This window comes from Podarcis vaucheri (genome assembly GCF_965113315.1).
Source record: "Podarcis vaucheri genome assembly, chromosome: 6".
NCBI lineage: Eukaryota > Metazoa > Chordata > Lepidosauria > Squamata > Lacertidae > Podarcis > Podarcis vaucheri.
Genome location: NC_138764.1, coordinates 9004109 through 9025051, shown reverse-complemented (window position 1 = coordinate 9025051; position 20943 = coordinate 9004109). Strand labels below are relative to the sequence as shown.

At 44.5% G+C, this 20943-nt stretch overlaps 1 protein-coding gene across 1 annotated transcript in view; it reads right to left on the bottom strand.

Annotated features, from left to right (window-relative positions):
* PAPPA2 (pappalysin 2) overlaps nucleotides 1-20943 on the bottom strand; it is a 133673-nt gene that overhangs the window by 21426 nt on the left and 91304 nt on the right. The window contains exons 15-20 of the mRNA XM_082228999.1: nucleotides 20228-20405; nucleotides 19816-20029; nucleotides 7207-7375; nucleotides 5614-5746; nucleotides 4775-4884; nucleotides 2644-2715 (exon numbers count right to left, since the gene is read on the bottom strand). Of these exons, the coding sequence (XP_082085125.1) occupies nucleotides 2644-2715; nucleotides 4775-4884; nucleotides 5614-5746; nucleotides 7207-7375; nucleotides 19816-20029; nucleotides 20228-20405 (876 nt within the window). The remainder of the gene's footprint in view (nucleotides 1-2643; nucleotides 2716-4774; nucleotides 4885-5613; nucleotides 5747-7206; nucleotides 7376-19815; nucleotides 20030-20227; nucleotides 20406-20943) is intronic.

The following is a 20943-nucleotide window of genomic DNA, read 5'->3' as shown; positions in this document are numbered from 1 at the left end:
AGCACAGCAGGAAAATGCAGAGGATCAAAAAGGACTTCTGCTCAGGTTGAGACATGAACAAGACTGTAAGTATACAGAGGAGTGGAAGAAGTGATGGAAACGTTTCCTGGGCAAAGTGGAAGGGGACGATTAACCCACGGTAGGCTGCCTCGCATTCTGCCAGGAAAACAGCAGTTGGGTCCAGTTGCATTAAAGGCCTGCAGTGTGTAGAAGTGAAACAAAAGCTCTCAAATGCAAAAGCAATTTTTCAAAATAGAGATTTCAAGGCCGAGGCTTTGTATGTGGAGATATGGAATGTGAATACCTTAGGACTAACTGTAATACCACTGCTCTCCCCTAAATTAATCATCCTCATTAGGACCTTGGCACACCCTTTTTTGTGTTAGAAATCTTTTAATGCATCTGTGACACCTTCAGCAGCAGCAGAAATTCAAATTGAAGCAGCATCTGTTTACCGTTAACATTGGGGTGAATAACTCTTGTATTCTTAGAGGGCTTTATTCTTGCATAATACGGCCCCTTCAAAGGCAAGCTCTATAAGAAGACTGGTATCACCAGGGACTGAAGGCTTCATCATTATACAGAGTGCACAGCTCCATGAATACAAAAGCCCAAACAGAGACAGCAACTTGAATATCTCTGCAATTTCCTTTCTGTACAAGTAGAACACTGCAATGTTTGTACTTAAGTGATGCAGTGGATAGTGGATCCAAGTGTGCAATAGCAGGCTGAGAAGACATGGACATGAATGCCACCCTGAGTGACTTGGAGGATGGGTGAGATAGCAATGTAAATAACAATAAAGAATACTCTCGTGCTTGGTGGGACACTGGGAAGGGGCAAATAAAATGATTTTTAAGCTGGCTTTTGCTCATGCCAGTTGACTACCCATTGTCTAGTTACCTGGCCAAAGAGCAGGGCACAAATCTCTCCATTTACCCAATCAATAGTTATCCAGGCCAAATTCAGGGACTCAAGCTACTAGACTATATTAGGAATTGTCAACAGCTCTAAAATTGATCACTGGTTTCACCAGCAGATTGCTTCCAAGTCACTCTGTGCTCTGGCTATCCATCCCTCATCCAGCCATTTTAGCATTTTTGGTCATCTGTTTTTCTCATGATAGTACTAGGATGAACTTCGCGGGTAGCTTCAGTAATTCACAGTCCATTCCACCACCAGCTGACATCCCTGATGAGCTTTCCAAATGCCTTTCCCTGTCCCCACTTTTTTTCACCCTTCTTTTTGGGTTTCCAAATGCCTCATTCCTCTCTACTCCCAACCTCCTGGCAAAAAGGGACTGAAACGGACAGAAGATTGATAGGCCAAGGACAAAGAGGGAAGCTGGGAAGTTAAGCTGTTCAAGCACCAGACACAGGAGAGAGAGAAAGAAATCCAGATGACATAACTAAATAGCCTGAGGTATATGGTTCCCCACCCCCTTTACAGCTCAGGGTCTTTTGCGGAACACAACTCAAACTGTCATGGCCACCCCTCCCTCCAAAGAATTCTCAAAATGGTAGCTGGGTAACAATTCACAGCCTTGGTCAGACCAGCCCTGTGTCCAGTTCTGGGCACTACAATTTAAGAAGGATGTTGACAAGCTAAGACATGTGCAGAAGAAGGCTACAAGATGACCAAGGGTCTGAAAACCAAGCCTTATGAGGAATGGTTGGGGGAGCTGGGTATGTTTAGCCTGGGAAAGAGGAGACTAGGAGATGATCAGAGAAGTCTAGAGTTGGGAGGGGCCCCAAGGGTCATCTAGTCTAACCCCTGCAATGCAGGAATCTCAGCTAAGGCATCCATGACAGATGGCCATCCAGCCTCTACTTAAAAACCTCCAAGGAAGGAGAGCTCACCACCTCCCGAGGGAGACCGTTCCACTGTCAAACAGCTCTTCCTGTCAGAGATATGATAGCCTTCTTCAAATAGCTAATGGGCTGTCACATGGAAGAACGAGGAAGCTTGTTTTCCACAGCTTTGGAAGGTAGGACTCAATCCAATGGATTCAGGTCACAAGAAGGGAGATTCCGACTCACCATCAGAAAGACCTTCCTGACAGTAAGAGCTGTTTGACAGTGGAACGGACTCTCCCAGGAGATGATGGATGCTCCTTCCTTGGAGGTTTTTAAGCAGAGATTGGACGGCCATCTGTCATGGATGCTTTAGCTGAGCCAGTGTGGTGTAGTGGTTAAGAGCGGTGGACTTGTAATCTGGTGAACCGGGTTCGCGTCCCTGCTCCTCCACATGCAGCTGCTGGGTGACCTTGGGCCAGTCACACTTCTTTGAAGTCTCTCAGCCTCACTCACCTCACAGAGTGTTTGTTGTGGGGGAGGAAGGGAAAGGAGAATGTTAGCCGCTTTGAGACTCCTTTGGGTAGTGATAAAGCGGGATATCAAATCCAAACTCTTCTTCTCTCTTCTTCTGTCAAGGATGCTTTCAAGTAAAGCATGCACTGCATGGGGTATGACTAGATGAATTTTTGGTGGTGGTTTCTACTTTGCAAAAACATAAACCTTCAAACCTCTGCATTTCAGAAAATGGGATCTTCAATTTTGTCAGCCTGGTGTGTCACAAGAGAAGATGCAAAGACACTAGAATGTGGCACCAAACATCCATTCTGCATAAACACACACTCCTTACCTCACATGAAGAAATGCAATGAATGGCTTTCGGATCTGGATGCCACTCCAGTCTTCCAGTGCACACGATACTCTGAAGAAAGGAAAAAGCAGAAAGTTTCATGTGGTGCAGGAAGTAAGGTGTGCCTCTCTACAGTATCACTGAATGTCAGAAATTAGGAACTGTTGGCCTATCAGATATTGTTGAATTAGCAGCTCCTTGGCTGATGGTCAGGAAAATGGGAGCTATAGTCTGGAGGGCTCCAGGTTCTTCATTCCTGCTTTAAGTATTAAAGATTAAGTATTACCAGAATGACCAACGATCTGTAATGTTTACATTCAAAGATTCCACCTGTGAAGTGCTACAGATTTCACATGCAGTCTTGCACTTGGGACAAAGCTTTGCAGACAGTCAAGTCCAGGAGGAAGAGAAGTGAATCAGAAATGTACAAAGCGTTCGAGAAATTGAGAAAATAAACAAAGGATATGTGTCTTAGCAACCGGTGTTGGAGATTTCCAACTCAAGGCCTTCTTTCCAGTTCAGAATGACAGACCCTGCAGAGCAGGGCCACAAAACAACCCCCTCCCCTGCTGCAACATATCCCATATGGCTGATTCAACCTAACACACAGCAGTGTCCAAATGAATGAAACCCTGAGCGTTCCCACACTTCCTGAAAATTCTTCGGAGGAACAGGGTAATCTTGGTTTGAAACTCTGGCTCTTGATAGTACTCTCTGCTTTTATTTTCCCTTCCACTGTGCTTTCAGTATGCTTCAGTTTTATTTTCAGAAATATCATTCTTGATAGACCCAATTAAGGGAAAACAAAGAAGTTATAATATCTGAGGCATTTTAGCCATTCCATGGAGGGGAAACAGGGCAATATTTCCTAAGTCAGCCATTAGCAAGAAATTGGAAATCCTAGCCAAATATTCAGACCAAAACCAGCTTGGACCAAGACAGCTTGGAATGGAACCACAGCTGAAGAGAAGAGGGAATCTGCAGTTGTTTCCAGACTACAGTGGTACCTCGGGTTACAGACACTTCAGGTTACAGACGCTTTAGGTCAGTGTTCCCCAACCTTGGGCCTCCAGCTGTTTTTGGACTACAATTCCCATCATCCTTGACCACTGGTCTTGCTAGCGAGGGATGATGGGAGTTGTAGTCCAAAAACAGCTGGAGGCCCAAGGTTGGGGAACACTGCTTTAGGTTACAGACTCCACTAACCCAGAAATAGTACCTCGGGTTAAGAACTTTGCTTCAGGATGAGAACAGAAATTGCGCGGCAGCAGTGGGAGGCCCCATTAGCTAAAGTGGTACCTCAGGTTAAGAACAGTTTCAGGTTAAGAACAGTTTCAGGTTCTTAACCCGAGGTTGCACTGTAATGCTCTTGCCACATTTAATTTACCCCTTCCTGCTAGAATACTCATGTGCATCTTTTCTGTACACATGTATTTCCACTTCCCAGAAACATGTGAGCTTCGGAGGATGTCAGAGAGGTCTAGCATCTGCCCCACCTGTTAAGCTTCATTCAAGTGAAATCCCTGTTGAATACTCTTTACATTCATTCAGTCCCCTCCTTCAAAACAGTGGTTCTGGGAGGACAGAATGAGAAATCATTAATCCCTTATTTTTTGTGATTGTTGGCAGCCAATAATACTCCAGTGCTGACACTCTTTGTTGCTACTTCAGTGGTCATTTCTCTGTGCTCTTGTAACTTTTTGACTGATCTTGGCTATTCAGGGACCATGTACTAGAAGTGATGACATCAAAATGGTATGGAGTCAATGATGTTTAACTATGTGCTGACATTACTATGAGCAAATGAAGCTAATTCAAGTAAAGTGAATGGCTTCCTGACCAAACATATGAATGACCCTAAGTGTAGCCAGCCAAGGATCACTCAATGTATGACCTGAATTTTCAAAAATCATCCAAGGTGGGGGGGGGGGGGTAGAGAATTAGAGCCTGGCAGAGCTTTTTAACAAAAATCTCCCCCATTTTGGTTCTGCAGATCACCAGGGAAGCTTCTTGCATAGCAACAAGCCAGAACAACTAAGGTGGGAACGGCTGGTGACAATACTTCTAGCACAAGTTTACTTTACTTTTGATAATTTATATATTGCCTTCCACATCACCTGGGCCACTTTACCTGGACTCTAGTAGGCTTCAATCTGTGGTCCATGGTATCTGCAGTGACATTTTCAGGCAGTGTTACGGGATCTTTCGGGAGAATTAGACAGGAAGGTGTGCACACAGCACCTGAAGGGTAAATGAGCAGGTAATTACCTTTTGCACCTTAGATCTCTTGGGCATTGTGAAACTCTACCTAAGTTCTTCATGTTGCCTCCCACTTTGAGACTCTAAGAGGCTACAACACCAACCTTGCATTCATGATGCCTGTGATCCAAAAGCCACAGGAAGTCATGTGCAAAGATATGAATAGTTCTAAAGTTTGGACTGTTTGGCATTTAAGATACACAGCCCAAACTTCTAGGCTGCTCAATAGCCTTTGAATGAAGGTGGTGAGGTCCAAAATTCTTCTCCAGCTCAGATGAAAACCCAAATCCAATAAAAACTGCTGGCTTCCATGCCCTGCTTCTCTCTGGGCTCATCCACAATGGAGTTTACTGTGAAGCTGCTTCCATCAGTATTTGATGTATGTATTTATTTTTGCAGCATCCAGATGATGTCCTCCTCACTGAAAAGGCACTTACCTCCCCCCATCTCCAGATAATTTTGGGTTTCTCCAGTCCTCCAATAATGAGACAAATCAATTAGAATTAAAATATCATTGTTGAATAAATCCATAGACCATTATAGCAGCAATTAATCTGAAATGTACCATCAATTAAATCACTGCTGACTCATGAACTTTTTCCTAATTCTTGAAGAAAGTGAGAGACTTGGCTTTTTGGAGGGAAGGGGGGAAGCTTTCTTCCAAGAACCTGAAAAAAGGAGGTTGCAGGAGATAAGGGGAGAAGTTCTTACCAATTCCATAGCCTTCCTCACACTTGTACTCCACTGAGTTAAGCTCTTCAGGTGGTGAACATTCCCCCTGCAGATCTTCACACAATTTAAATTCCTCTGTCCACAAGCCATCTTTAGTGCAAAGAATTGGGACCTAAAAGTACACAGGATGCAGAACTCATCACTCAGCAGACCTTCTTAAGTTTGTCTGTGGGTTGTTAACAACAACAACAACAACAACAACAACTTTATTATTTATATGCTGCCCATCTGACTGGGTCAGCCCAACAACAACAACAACTTTATTATTTATATGCTGCCCATCTGACTGGGTCAGCCCAGTTAATACCCCCCCTCAGCTAACGCAGCTCTGGACCCCTCAGTCACCCACCGTGACTCTTTTGCAACTCTGATGATAATTTTTCTTCTTCTTCTGCAGACATTGCGATGCTGTCTTGAGCAAAATTCCAGATGAGGTGCCCAATGCAGACTGCACAGCTATCGCTGAAGCCAGAACAGCAAGAGGGATTGCTGCGCAGCAATCCCTCTTGCTGTTCTGGCTTCAGCGATAGCCGCGCGAAGCCTCTTCAACAACATTGGATTCAGATTTTTTTCTTCTTGTTTTCCTCCCTGCTCCTGTTTCCACAGGCTGAACTACCCTTCTCTCTGTTTCACTACAGTGGTGCCCCGCAAGACGAATGCCTCGCAAGACGGAAAACTCGCTAGACGAAAGAGTTTTCCGTTTTGGAGGTGCTTCGCAAAACGAATCTCCTATGGGCTTGCTTTGCAAGACGACAATGTCTTGCGAGTTCCTGCTGGTTTTTTTCCCCCTCCCCCCTTTTTCTAAGCCGCTAAGCCGCTTATCAGCTGATTCGATCAGCAGATAAGCCGCTAAAAGCAGCTAAAAGCCGCTAATAGCGCTAATAGTGCTAAGCCGCTTATCAGCTGATCCGATCAGCAGATAAGCCGCTAAAAGCAGCTAAAAGCAGCTAAAAGCCGCTAATAGCGCTAAGCCGCTTATCAGCTGATCCGATCAGCAGATAAGCCGCTAAAAGCCACTAATAGCGTTAATCCGCTAATCCTTCAATGGGCTTGCTTCGCAAGACGGAAAAAAACGCTAGACGAAGAGAATCACAGAACGGATTCTTTTCGTCTTGCGAGGCACCACTGTATCTAGAACAAAATAAAACCAAACTCAAGAGCAGGGGTTGGCAAGGTTTACCTTGCTTGAGCCAGTTCACTCCAGTGGAGATCCTTCCGTGGGCTAGAGCATGCACCCCTGCAATTCCCGGCGTCTGTGTTGGTGCAGACGGAATTTCTGTCACCGCTAAAGCGAGTGCCTGTGCCGCGCTGATTTAGCGCAGCACGCAGTGACTTGTCAAGCAGGCGGCTCGGTTCAGGGCTGGCTTGTGGGCCGGTTAAATGACCCCCGTGGGCTGCTTGTGGCCCATGGACCTTAGGTTGCTGACCCCTGCTCAAGAGATAGCAGCAAGCAAGGCAAAAGGAGGCAGCCAAAATGTTGAACTGTCAAATTTGCTATTTCCGCCCTTCAATGGAAATCTTAGATGCTCTGGGCTATTTAGTAGATCAGCCACTATACTGAATGATCCTTACCTTCTTATTCTGTGGGCTGCAGCTGAGAACACATTGGCTGTCAAGCTCAAAGCCATTTGTGCAGTTGTATATCCCCTCAAAGACGGGTGGGGGCGGCTTGCACAGCACTGGAACACAGCTACCTTCTTCCCAGAAGCCACTTTCGAGACACTGAATATTCAGGAACTTTCTAGGAGGGGAATTAAAAACACAGGAAAAGGCTGGTTATGTCATTGCATAGTGTAGCACTATTTGGAGGGGGTGTCATTCTTTGTTTTAACCTTTGCAATAGAGAGTGGTGATCAACTGGCCAGCTGCTTAAAAACTGATTGCAAAGTACTTTACTTTGGGGGGAGGGAACTGAATCTGCCATTATATTTATAGCTGTTTGACTACAAAACAGGAAGCATGAAGTGTGAGCTAAGGGAGAATAAAGCCAGAATATGCTTGAAAAGGGAGAAGCAAGTGTTGCTTTTAAGCAAATGGGAACAAAAGGACGAGTCAACAGAACAGAGGGGCAAAGCAACGGCACACATTTAAAGCACATAACTTCCCCCAAAGAAACCTAGGAGCTGTAGTTTCTTCTGCACAGAGCTATAATTCCCAGCAGCCTTAATGAACAACGGCTCCCACTATTCTTTAGGAAAAGTTGTATGCTCATATCCCTCAGGCTCCCTTCCCATGGAAGCTTGTTCAGGAAGATGAATTTGCCCTGTATCTTCCCCTGTGAAGACAGGTGCAAATAACTAGTTCTGAGATCTCCTTAAACATTCTTTGACTCCCTTTTCATCCAAAGGCACAACCACCTCCCTTGCTAATCTCTTGCTATTCAGATATGTCAGTTTGTCTTTTTATTGCTGATCTTCATGTTTCTAGCAACGTGTTCCTCAAATTTAGCCTCTCTTATTGTCCACTTGCATTCCTCACGCCAAAGTTTTCGTCTCTTTTTGTTCTCACTTGGACAAGACTTCCATTCTCCAAAGGAAGCTTTTTGGGCTTAAATCACTTACTTGATTGAATTTAAAGCACACAGGCACCTTCTTGGCCTTGGGGGTACCTTCCTTGGTCTGCGACCTACATTCTAGCTGAGCTTCTAATATTGTGTGGACAGGTGGAGTCCCCCAAACCCTGGGCGGCCCCCGTGTGGAATAGCGACACAAGACAACGTGCTATGGGATTAAAATTGGCCACAACTTTATTATGTTTCAGATGTGGATAGACCTTGGTTCAGGCATTGGGCGTTTATCCCTCCCAGTCACCCGCTGGGGATCTGGGGAGCATCAGGGTTATCTAGTGTGGGGGGGTGGGGGGTGGGTTGGCTCTGGAGAGCATATGTTCAAGCAGAGAGAGCCCGCCCCCCGTTACGCCGCCGTTGCAGGGGAGAGCAATGACGACCTCTAGGCGTACGGCCAAAGCCTCCCCTCATAGCAACCCCTTTAACGGGGAACCAACTGACAATTCCCAGGTAAGATCCTCCCCCTATTGTGTGGGCAGGGTGGTCCCTCCCCCTACCTGGCTTGGCCACCTTGGCAACGCCTCCCCAGGCAGGATTGGGCAACTGGCTGAGGTAGGCGGAGACCTCCAGGTATCTCACCTGGGGAAGGCAAAGCCAAGCCTGCGCTACTGGTCCCACATAGGGTCCAGGGGGCTGTGCGCAGCCACGCAAAGGGCGCCCCCCCATTTAATGTGGGGAGCGGTCATTGTGGTTTTAAACAACTCCCAAGCATTTAGGAGAGATTTGACCCTCTTGACTTTGCCTTACAACTTTCCTTTTAACAATACCCTCATTTTACAGAAGTTTCCTCTTTTGAAGTCAAATGCAACTTTTTATTTATTTATTTATTTATTTATTTATTTATTTATTTATTTAATTTTCCAGCTGTCAATCTGCGCCCAGTTTGAACTTGATTACACTATGTTCGCTGTTCCAAATCAAATCAACAACACTTGTTTCAGGTCCCAAGTGCCACTTAAGATTATGTGGCATGTGATTCAATGCCGTCTGAAAATAGCAACAGTCTCAAAAAGCCCTGGGATTCCCATATCTCAACTCACATTCTTAGGAACTACAGTATTTTTCCATGTATAAGAAGCCCCCATGTATAAGACGATCCCTGGTTTTTTTTTAAACCCTAAATTAGGAAATCAATATTCCCTTGCTGCTGCTGAGAGAGGAGGGCACGTTCTTGTTTGTTAACTGTATTCAGCTATGAAAACCACTGAAGGGAAGATGATATGCACCACATATTTAACTCAGAATATGTTAACATTTGAGGACATATGTGCCTTTCAAGCTGAATTGTTTTCCTTTAACTTGATTTTGGAAAAACTAGATAATTTGATTTTTATTTTAAATAAACTGCCTGCAGTAAGTAATATATCAGAACAGGCTGAAAAAGTGCTGCCTGCTGAACATTTACAGATACAAGCTGCATAGCTCATCACCCCTTCCCAAGGCTCGGGATGAGAAGATCAGTTTATTTCCACTTCATGCCAATTCTACATGTGTTCATTCATTAAGTCCCTTCTATATTGTTTCCACCATCTGTGATGTTTAAAAAATCCATTCCAAAAAGTATGTATTTTGTTCTAACATATTTCTCATATTTCTTTAACTCAACATACTTTATCCTAAAATGCAAATTTAAATGCATTCTGGCACGTTTTTTGAGCAGTGTATTACAAGATTCAGGGACATACACAATCCAAAAGATAGTTATGTTCTGATCTGCACTTTAATCTGAGAAGTACAGATTAGGTCGGTTTAAATAGAAATCCCCATAAATCAAATTTCCAAGACCAAAAAACCTCAGAATTAATGAAAAGTAAAGGGAAGATAAAGGGACCCCTGACCATTAGGTCCAGTCGTGACCGACTCTGGCGTTGCGCACTCATCTCGCTCTATAGGCCGAGGGAGCCGGCATACAGCTTCCGGGTCATGTAGCCAGCATGACTAAACCACTTCTGGCGAAGCAGAGCCGCGCACGGAAACACCGTTTACCTTCCCGCCAGAGCGGTACCTATTTATCTACTTGCCCTTTGACGTGCTTTCGAACTGCTAGGTTGGCAGGATAATGAAAAGTAGATATATATAAATTCAAGACATCTTGGCAAATCTGCTTGTCTTGCATAATTTATACCAGTCACAGAATTCAGCTTTTGTCGTTCAGAATTTGAATTTGCACAGGTGCAGAATTCTTTAGCGTGGGGTGCATTGTTTATGTCCCCAGACATTCCAGTGGAGATGGCTCCTTGCCTGCTTGAGCCTCATGCTTCCTGAGAATATCGCATTCCCACAAAGAAGCCACTGCATCCTTCCCTACAAGGCCCCCTCTCGTATTTCTCTTCAAATCCTTTGAAATCATGCAGCCAGTTACTGTGTCCCTCTCCCTCCATCAACCTAAAACTCTACAGCTTTGAGTCTTACAAGAGAGCCTCAGTCAAGTCAGTCTCTCCAAGCCTTTTGTCATTTCTGTGGCTCATCTCTGAATTCTGTCCAGCTTTTCAAATACTTCTGGTAAAGAAAAGTGAAATTTCTGCCAGAAAATACACCAAGGGCATCAAGCGGTAATAAAATAATGCTGTTTAAGTTTGAACACTTTTCAAGAAGAAATATCTGTTGATTTTATCCTTGACTAAAAGTAACGCAAAAACTTTCTGACCAGTTTGGTTATGTTGGCCATCATCACTGATGATCAGCGACAACCCATTGGAGAGAACCTAATAATAAAAGTATCCACTCGCTGAGCCAATTATAATGCACAGTTGATCATTTTTAAGAGCAATGAGAGCCACTCTCCAGTACCATAAAATTAGCTTTAATCAATCATTGGTAGCTTTATAACTATAAATTTAACGGGAGAGGAAGAGGTGGGAGAAGCTTCTCCAGAGGGAAAAAAACCTGTTTTCCTCTTAATTCTCAATAAGGCAGCTATTCCACCTAGTCTAGGCTGAGTAACTTATGAGCCACCAAGTCTAACACTGTCCGTGAGTCATGTCTATGAGGCAGGAGACCCCTTGTGTCCCTTGTGGGTTGCCATACGTGGATGATAGGTCACAGGTTCAGAAGTCTGCTCCAGCCCCAGTCATTTCAGATGAGATGTAAATTGACTAGACCAGAAAACCAAACAGCTTCTGTTCTAGCCAATCAAGTAAAACCATACACATTTTCCACTTTGCAAAGGGGAAAAGGCTACTTAAGTCCACCCGGAAATGTGCAAAGATCCTTTCAAGTTTTACAATTTTTTAAAGATTTTCAGGTATGATTCCTGTAGTCACAGGCCCTATTCAACAGGCAGCCACAACAGTAACTGCAACACATAGGGATGTGTCTCACAACGCTGTTGGTCATACGTATGAGACTTGGCTTTTTGCAAATTCTGACTGAAGCATTATAAATATTTACCAAACTCTTTTGGCATAAGAGACTGAAAGAACACGAACAATGAGAATATGTACTGCAAGCAGTGGAAATTCAAAGGTACTCTCTCCAAGATTCGGTTCCTTTCTGTGGGACCAGACTAGCCCCTCCCCCCACTGCTTTTTTAAGAAAAAAAAGATGTCAGTACTCACCATGAAGTTGTTACAGTAAATGCCAGACTTCTGACATCTGGGGGGAAAGGGGCCGATACAGTGTACTCTTGAATACCCCCAGAAAAAAGCACTGGCCCCAACAACTGGATCTAAGTTTGATCATTGGTACATGAAATATACTCGGAGCTGAGTGTGGATTTCATGCTTTTTATTCAGCTCATAGCAATGAGAAATGAAAGTTCCCCCAAAATATCTGCTTTATATACATTATTTACACAATGGGTTGCATAAAAGGTAAAGGTAAAGGTACCCCTGCCCGAACGGGCCAGTCTTGACAGACTGTGGGGTTTGTGCGCCCATCTCACATTTATTGGCCGGGGGCCAGCGCTGTCCGGGGACACTTCCGGGTCACGTGGCCAGCGTGACATCGCTGCTCTGGCGAGCCAGAGCCGCACACGGAACGCCGTTTACCTTCCCGCTGGTAAGCGGTACCTATTTATCTACTTGCACCCGGGGGTGCTTTCGAACTGCTAGGTGGGCAGGCGCTGGGACCGAACAGCGGGGGCGCACCCCGCCGCGGGGATTCGAACCGCCGACCTTTCGATCGGCAAGCCCTAGGCGTTGAGGCTTTAGCCCACAGCGCCACCCGCGTCCCTTTAATGGGTTGCATATGATTGGCTAATTCTGGGATTCTCCTGTAGGCCAATCAGGTTGCGGATTCACTTCCACCTGGAGCTGGATTGGGTGGCTCCTGCAGACCAATCATACTGCTGCATTGTTCTAGGACCAATCAGACTGCTGCATTCTGAATCCTGTTGTTCTAGGACCAATCACACTGCTGCATTCTGAATCCTGTTGTTCTAGGACCAATCAGACTGCTGCTTTCTGGATCCTATTCAACTCAGTACATAACAGTACATTTACCAGATAGCATCCTTTCCATGCCCTCATAAAGTTCAGGTATCTGAAGAAGTGTGCATGCACACGAAAGCTCATACCAATAACAAACTTAGTTGGTCTCTAAGGTGCTACTGGAAGGATTTTTTTTATTTTGTTTCTCATAAACTTAGAAACTAATAAGAACATATTCAAATCCTTTCTTACATTGTGTTCTTATTCTCTACCCCCAATCCATCAAGCACATCAAGGGGCATGGGCATAGCCAGGATTTATTTAATGGGGGCAAGCTTTATGTTGGGGGGCGAGAGAACTGAGTTATCTTAGATTACTTGATTTAGGGGGGGGACAGCTTCTCCCCCCCCCGGCTATGCCCATGTCAAGGGGGGGGAATCATTCTGAGTCAGGAAACTCAACTGTGGCTTGTTTTCTTGAACCAGGGACTCTGGGAGTACTGGAGTGAAACCAGCTGCCAACTAAACTACCCAGTTGCAAGTATTGCGGACTCATCAGACTCAGAAAGTAGAGCTAGAGAAGTTCAAAACGTTCACTTTAAAACTTCTAAACCATGGGTCGGCAAACTAAGGTCCGGGGGCCAGATCCGGCCCAATCGCCTTCTAAATCCGACCCGCAGATGATCTGGGAATCAGCGTGTTTTTACATGAGTAGAATGCGTGCTTTTATTTAAAATGCATCTCTGGGTTATTTGTGGGATATAGGAATTCATTCATCCCTCCCAAAAAAATATAGTCTGGCCCTCCACAAGTTCTGAAGGACAATGGACCGGCCCCCTGCTGAAAAAGTTTGCTGACTCCTGTTCTAAACAGCCCCCCCCACACACACACACCACAGGAATCTGATGCAGCCACTGGTTGGCACTGTTGTTCTTTCCCAGAGCTGCTTCCATACAAATGGAAACAGTGAACGGAAACCTAGCTCCCTAAGAAACTAGAAATGTGTTTCTATACTGGCTGATTTTAATGTACCATTGGATTTATTTTGGGTTTAAAATGTTTACAGCCTTACATTAATGCATCCTTATGCTTGTATTTTGTTTGCAGACTTGGTCCAGAAAAGCAGCTTAGAAATATTTCAACTTAAAATAATATAATGAACTCTGTTATATCTGCGATCCTAGCTGAATGTTACAAACATCATTAGAAAAATAAAAGGTAAGTAAAGATGCACTCATTGGCCGATTTCCAGGATGTGTCACTTTCTAATGTGTTCGCTCTTTGTCCCATTAACAACCCACCCCACACACACACAGAGGGAGGGAGGGAGGGAGGGAGAATATTGCAATTAAGTGTTTATTTTGGAACATACTTTCTCTGAAAATAGGCATTGTAAATGCATTGTGATACTTATCTGTGCCAAGAACTGGATTACAACATTCAGAGAAAGGTGAAATCCAAAGGATAGCTGAATTCTGGTCTGCACATTAGTCTGAGCGGACAGATCAGGTAGTTTGCATTAGGCTTTGCAAGGATCAGATTCTTCAAGCATTCCTACATACCCTGCCACTGCCCCGTTTTAAATGAATCCAGGAATGCTTCATTTAAGGCTGGCACCCTGTCTTCTGGGATCGCTTTGGCAATCATCAAAGGGGCACAGCAAAGCACCTCTCAGTGGCTGCAGAGAAGGAAGAGGCAGAGATCTTGCCTACAAGTGATGCTCATCATACGGAAAGTATCTACATATAAGCCAGGCTCTGACTCTCAAGTATTCTGAAGCTCTGGAGCCCTAGAGCTGGAAAAATCTGGAGGGGGGTGGGGCACACAAGTGATCATATAGGGAGGAGCAGGGATTCTCCAGTTCAATCACACTTGTAGCCTTCTGAGTTCAATCTTCAGGTGCCTGCAAAATATACTTGTCCTTACCTAACCCTGAAACAGAGTGTTTGTGTCTGGAGAGAAGGGAGGGGAGTTAAGTACCTGTTCACATAGCCAGCTAAGCAGCCAGTTTACTGAGAGGTACTGGGAAAGGATGAAGCAAGGGGCGGGGGGAAGAGAGAGACTTTAAAAACTTGCTCTTAACCCTCCTTTGTAACAGAGCCATGACCACTTCTTCTGATCCTACAAAACTGACATTTATTTAGGATTAGCAGCGGAGCCAAAGCAAAAAAAAAATCAAAAAAAAATCAAGGGTTTAAAAAAAATCCAACATTTAAAGGGCAAAATTTGAAAGCCTCGGGAAGACATATGAGGCACTGCAAGAGGTGTGTTTGATGTGAAGGCCTCAACATCAATCTTGAAAACATCACAATCCATACAGCAGGGTGACTGGCCCTCCCCCAAGTGTGTATTAGCAGTAGCCAAGTTTAGGTGCCAAGGAAGATGGCAATAAATTAGTCCAAAAGCTTCACATTATCTGCCAATGGCAGGAGATCCAAGGATTCCAAGCAGCAGAGCAGGAAAGAGGAGAGGTATTTACTGGTAAACTGGATGGAAACAAAACTGTAGCCTTAAGGGCCAGTATCCTTGTCCCTCATGTTTTCTCAGTGAAGAGCAAAAACATCAAAACAGACACCTCTCGCTCTTCACTACGAGACAGATAAACACCTCTGCTCTACAGCAATATTCCCTTCCTTCGTGGTAGACTATGGGCCGAACTAGATAATGTATGAAATGCACGCAGAGCTGACCCAAGACATTTTGGCACCTGAGGCGAAGCACAAAATGGTACCCTCATACCCACCAGGAAAGAAGGGGTGAATAAAGATCTACATCAGGAATAAGGGGTGAATCCTGCTGCCTGAAGCAGCCACCTCACTTTGTTTGCTAGGCGGGTCAGCCCTGAATGCATGGATAAATTTCAGCATCTGTGGATCAGGATTGGGGTTGTGCTGTGAGGGTTTTAAAAAAACTTTCCTCCATGCAATAGTTCTGGGGTAAATCCCCCTCCCTTTTTATGTCAGGGCTGCAACACAGGGTGAGTTAAGTCATGTTAATACAGATTAGTTACCCTTAGAGTATATTTTTTAACCTCTATTTTGGTACTTTCAATGAAGGTAGCTAAGAGTATACAACTGCTAGACTTTTCTCAATGTTTGCTAATGACCAAATTATGATTATCAAGGGTATAATTGTGTATGTATGTTTCTGAAGTAAACTGCATAAAAAAAAATCTAACAAATTGTTTTGATGTCTGAATCCTAACTGACAAACCATACTTTTTGCTTCATTTTAGATTTCAGCATTACCCTTCCGCAGAGCTGCTCCCAGGGCAGCTAACAGATGAGTAGAACCATGAAGATGTCCTGGGTTTGTAAAATTCTTCAGCAGGGTGGGAGTTCTGCCCACAAGCTTTGCTTACTATCTCTTCCTCCCTGAAGTTTTCTCTCGTTTTGACTAGGAAGCAGGATATAAAAAGTTTTATACTGCTGCGTTTGTGGAAGTAGAGGCCCCAAACTCCGCTCAGTTTCAAGCATTTTACATTTAGGTTTCTCTTACTGTGGAGTAAAGTGGAGTCTCGCCTGCTGCAACAGGAGGAGGGCTGGGCTAAGAGGAGCAGTGGCTGAATCCTCTCTTACAGCCTTGTTCATTTTTAAAGGTTTTCTGGGTGGCGCAGGATCCACCAACCCTTTCATGTGTTCAAAATAAATCTTGCAAACTGAGCAGGCTTACTCTGCAAGCACAAACATACACGAAGAAGATGATTTTCATAATTTAGCTGGAGTGCAGCCTGTTGAGTTTACAGGGCAAAGAATTTGGGTTTAGTTGGCACAGATACTGGAATTATTTTGGTGCAAAAATATGAACAGGGCTGCATACATTTCCAGTTAATGTTGGGTGGCCTGCAGCCAAGCTACACTCTTGATCATCCTAGCTCTATCCTCATTCACCCACAGTGGCCTTTCTGAAGAATTTCCAGGTCCCACCCTGCTGATTATTTCCATTTCCATTTCCCTTCCCCACATCCACCTCCTTCTACACTTTTTATGATCTAACTTCAAATCAACTGCAATGTTTGGATAATGTGGGACCTACTGGCGGGAGAGGGATATACCAAGAAAGGAAAACAGAGGGTGAGGATAAGATCAGCCTTTGGTGCAAAGGCATGGGTGTCTGTAGCTTGCTCATGTTCTTGTTATTATTCAGCATGACCACTGCTCTGGGCTGGCATTATGTTCACTAGAATAAGTTCATCAATGGCAAATAACGGCTGGTATAAAGGATCCTCAAGTGGCAATTTGTTTACCTTCTTCCAGATTCACGTGCCTCTGGCTCTGAAAGATGAATGAACCTTGAATAGGATGTGATCCTGCAAACAATATTTTTTTTATTTGGTACATCTGAGTAGGAATCAAGATGGGAGGGGGAGGGGATTATTGCTTTGCTTTTCTTCCTATTTTTATTACATAGTTTGTCTTTTTTATATTGTGATTTTATGTTGTGAGCCCATCAGGATGCCATCTTCCTGGTTCATCCTCTCTCCTGGACAGAGGTCAGCCTAACCAGTTCTCCATGCCCTGGCAACTTCCTGATTGGATTACTATGGTATGTTATATGTGAGGCTCTGTCTGAAGACGTTCCAAAAGCTTTAGTTGGTTAAGAACACAGCTGCCAGGATTTTGACAGGTGTAGCAAAATCAGATCATATCTTGTTAGTGACAAAAGAGCTCCACTGGCTGGCTGCCTACTTCTGAATCTAATTCCAAATACCATTGACTTGTTAAATCTCTCTAAACAACTTGGGACCCAGGTATATTCCACACATTAATGTGCATACAGAAAAATCACATCTGAAGTGTTCATTTGCTATATAAGGTCACCATCTGGAAACATCCTTCCAGCGCAATCCAATGTCTACTAAGAAATAGGGTCAATTGAGTTTAATAGAGCTTATAAAGTAAGTATAGAATTGCAGACATAAAAGGCGGAGAATGAAGCAGGCTTACTGTGAACAGAAACTCAAATTTATGCCACAATGAAAGCCAAATTCTGCAAACTTGTCAAGATAGCAAGTAATGCAAATTTTACTCATGCACACACTATTTTGTAATTGTGAGCATTTTTTCTATCCAAAAACAATATTGTTAGGGGAAAAAATAAATGTTGTGTTTAGAGGGTAGAGTTCTACATTTAAAAAAGAAGCTGGAGAGGTACAGTTTTGACATTTAAAAATGATGAAGGTTAGCATAAATTCACTTATGTACTATTTTAACTGTTTCCTTACCAAAGGCAGATTTTTCATTTGGATTGTAAAAAGGGGGTGGAGAGGGAAGGACTGGATTTTCATAGCACTGGAGGATAACAGAGCTGATTCCATGAGGTAGGACAGAAGAATCAAGACTTGAGGGAAAGGAAGAGAGGATCTGTCTGTTTTGGCTTTGCGTGGTGAGGCCCCGTGACCACCCTGTTCCCTAAGGTGCAAATAACTAGACAACACACAGCATATTTAAAAAACTTGATTATTTAGAAAACTGAAAGCAATTAAATAATTGTGGAGTTGGAAGGGACCCTGTGGACCATCTATTCCAACCCCTGAAATGAAGGAAAAGGCAGCTGTCCCATGCAGGGATCGAACCTGCAACCTTGGCATTGTCAGCACCACGCTCTAACCAGCTGAGCTATCCAGGCTGACATGCTAGTGAGTTACAGATATGAAGGTTTGGCCATAGGCACTGAGGTAAGCAACTGCACATGTCACTCCTGCCCGCCCTCTGGGAGCCAGCAAGTAGGGGCTGCCCTACGACCTAGGTCAAATCAGGGCATCCCCCAAGCGGTCCCCATTGGTGGAGTGGCATGGCCCTAGCCTTACCTGTGGAGGGGCAGGCTGAGGCTACAACCTCCCCTCCAACCAAGACTAGGCTTACCCAATGGCTATCCACCTTACAAAGTTACAAAAATACACCCCGTTTAATTTGTATACAGCCCTTCATCCGAAGAGCCCAGGATGGTTCACAACAGAAAAATGCAAAATAAGAATACAAAATACACAATAAAACAAAAATTAAAGCAAACGAATAACGCGTGCCACCTCACACAAACACTTTTAAAAGAGAAGCCATGGAATGTTAATCAGCCAAACGCCTGATTGAAGAGAGACATTTTTGCCTGTCACCTAAAGATATGCAATGAAGGTACCAGGGGAGCCTCTCTGAGGAGGGCATTCCACAAATGGGGAGCCACTGCAGGAAAGGCCCCGTTCTCTAGACCTCCCATGGAGATTATGCCATAACGTTTTACTGGAAGTAAGTCTTGTTAATTAAAAGTCCTCTGCGACCTTAAAGCTGCAAAATACTATGGACAAGTCCAAGAACAGCAATTCATTCAGATAGATAGATAGATAGATAGATAGATAGATAGATATAGTCAACTCATATATATGAATATCTCACTTTCTTACCTTTTCTGGAAGACCAGAAGTGACCCTGGGTTGTGTCAGTGTTAGCCATACTCAAGAGTGAAACCACTAAAGTTTATTTATTTCTTGAATGTATATCCCATCTTTCCTCCAAGGACCTCACGCGGAGCATACATGGTTCTCTTCCTCCCCATCACAACATTGCTATGAGCTAAGTTAGACTGAGCTCACTGTGACTGGACCAAGAACATCTAGCAAGTTTCATGGCTGAACAGGGATTTGAACCCTGCCCTCCCAGATCCTAGTCCAACGCTCTAGCCACTACACCACAGTGGCTCGCTGGCTACCACCCATTAATTTGAATGCATCTACTCTGAGTAGAACTTAGTTGGCTATGCACTGGCTCACGAGACATCATCCCATAACTCTGGCTCTAAAGGACAGCCTTTTGGATTCTATCAGCTTTTAACTCCAATCCCTTGCAAGTCAAACAGCCTTATGGTGATTTCAATTACCGTACCAGCCATTCTAAACCTTCTCTGGGCTAAGTCATGGCTTATATCACTCTCTAGAGAAGGTCAGAGGCTGACCTTACTTCCTCCTGCTTCCACTCCTCCACCTTGCCTTCTGCACCTGTTCTTGGACACCAACGTTGATTGACATTTTAGCCACGAAAGCTGACTTTCACAATACACTTGTATGCTTGGGGGAAACGCCAGATCTCCCAGCAGGAGCGGGACTGGCCACCATCAAACCCACCCGACAAGTGCAAATACTCCAGTGGCAACATCAAATCCAGCAGCTGCTCTGGTAAGACTGAAGTGCAAATGCTAAGGTGAAAGAGGCAACAGGGAAAATAGCAAAGGGAGACAATATATTTCCTTTACTCACTTCCTGGGCTTCTCCTCTGTGGTTTCCGCCACGTGGTATCCAGGCTTACACTTGTAGCGGCAGACAGAGCCCACATCATGATTCCCTTGCAAGCAGCGGGGCACCAGCAGCTTAGCATTGGGAACCGAGCGTGGAATGTCACATTCCAGCTTGCAGTAAGCTTCCGGGAGTGACCAGAGGCCATCGTCCAGGCAGGTCAGCCACTGACTCATTCCTGACTCCAAGTAAGAGAGGGAGAGGGGGGTGAAGAGAGCGAGAGAGAGAAGGAAAGGGAAGGGAAGGAGAAGAAGCACCCACTCAGAAAATTAGACAGAATTATTTGCAAAGACAAGAGCATAACTTTCTGAAGCTCCAATGCACCATCAGAGCTGCCTAAGGGAGAAGGGTCATCAAGTAAAGCTCATCAGCATACCTTGCAGCTTTGCTGGCTTGATACAGGAGAAGAAGCATCGCTTCATGTAGGTGGTCCCTTTAGGGCAAGAGAACTCTGCATACAGGACATGGGACTGGTCTGGCAACTGGCAGTCGATGGGGTCGCAAGTCACAGACCTGTCCCAACGCCCATAGTTACAGGTCAAGAGAATTTCTTTCTGAGGGGGGAAAGAGGGGAAAGGTTGCTGTGAATTTCTACTGATTGTCACAAAACTGATACAGCAATCTAAGAGCTGTCCTTGGCTCAGGAATCAAGCCAGAGTCCAGATGGGAACCGCCAGGAGGTTGGCGTCTGCCTCTGGGCTGGCAGGTGCCTGGTCTTGGTTTACAGCACTGACAATTGGCAGATCACGAGAGCTGTTTCCCCAAACTGACCCACATCAGTCAAAACTCCAATGCAGTGCTGGTGGCAGGCGGAAGTGAGAATCATGCCCTGACCTCAGGCTTGCAAATGATGGAAAGCGAAAAAGTGGTTGTCAGCTAATGTGTTGTTGTTGTTGTGGTTGTTCTTTTACAAAATGAGTTAAACTAGGGTAATTCCCTCATTTCATACGACTGCAATTTTGCGTAATTCATGTCGATTTCGGTTGTGGAAAGCCCTGCCTCCCCAACCACCCCTCTGACTCCCAAGACATCAGAATGCTGTACACTCTCAGCATATTATCATGTTCAGGAGGTTCACATTAGAAACATTTT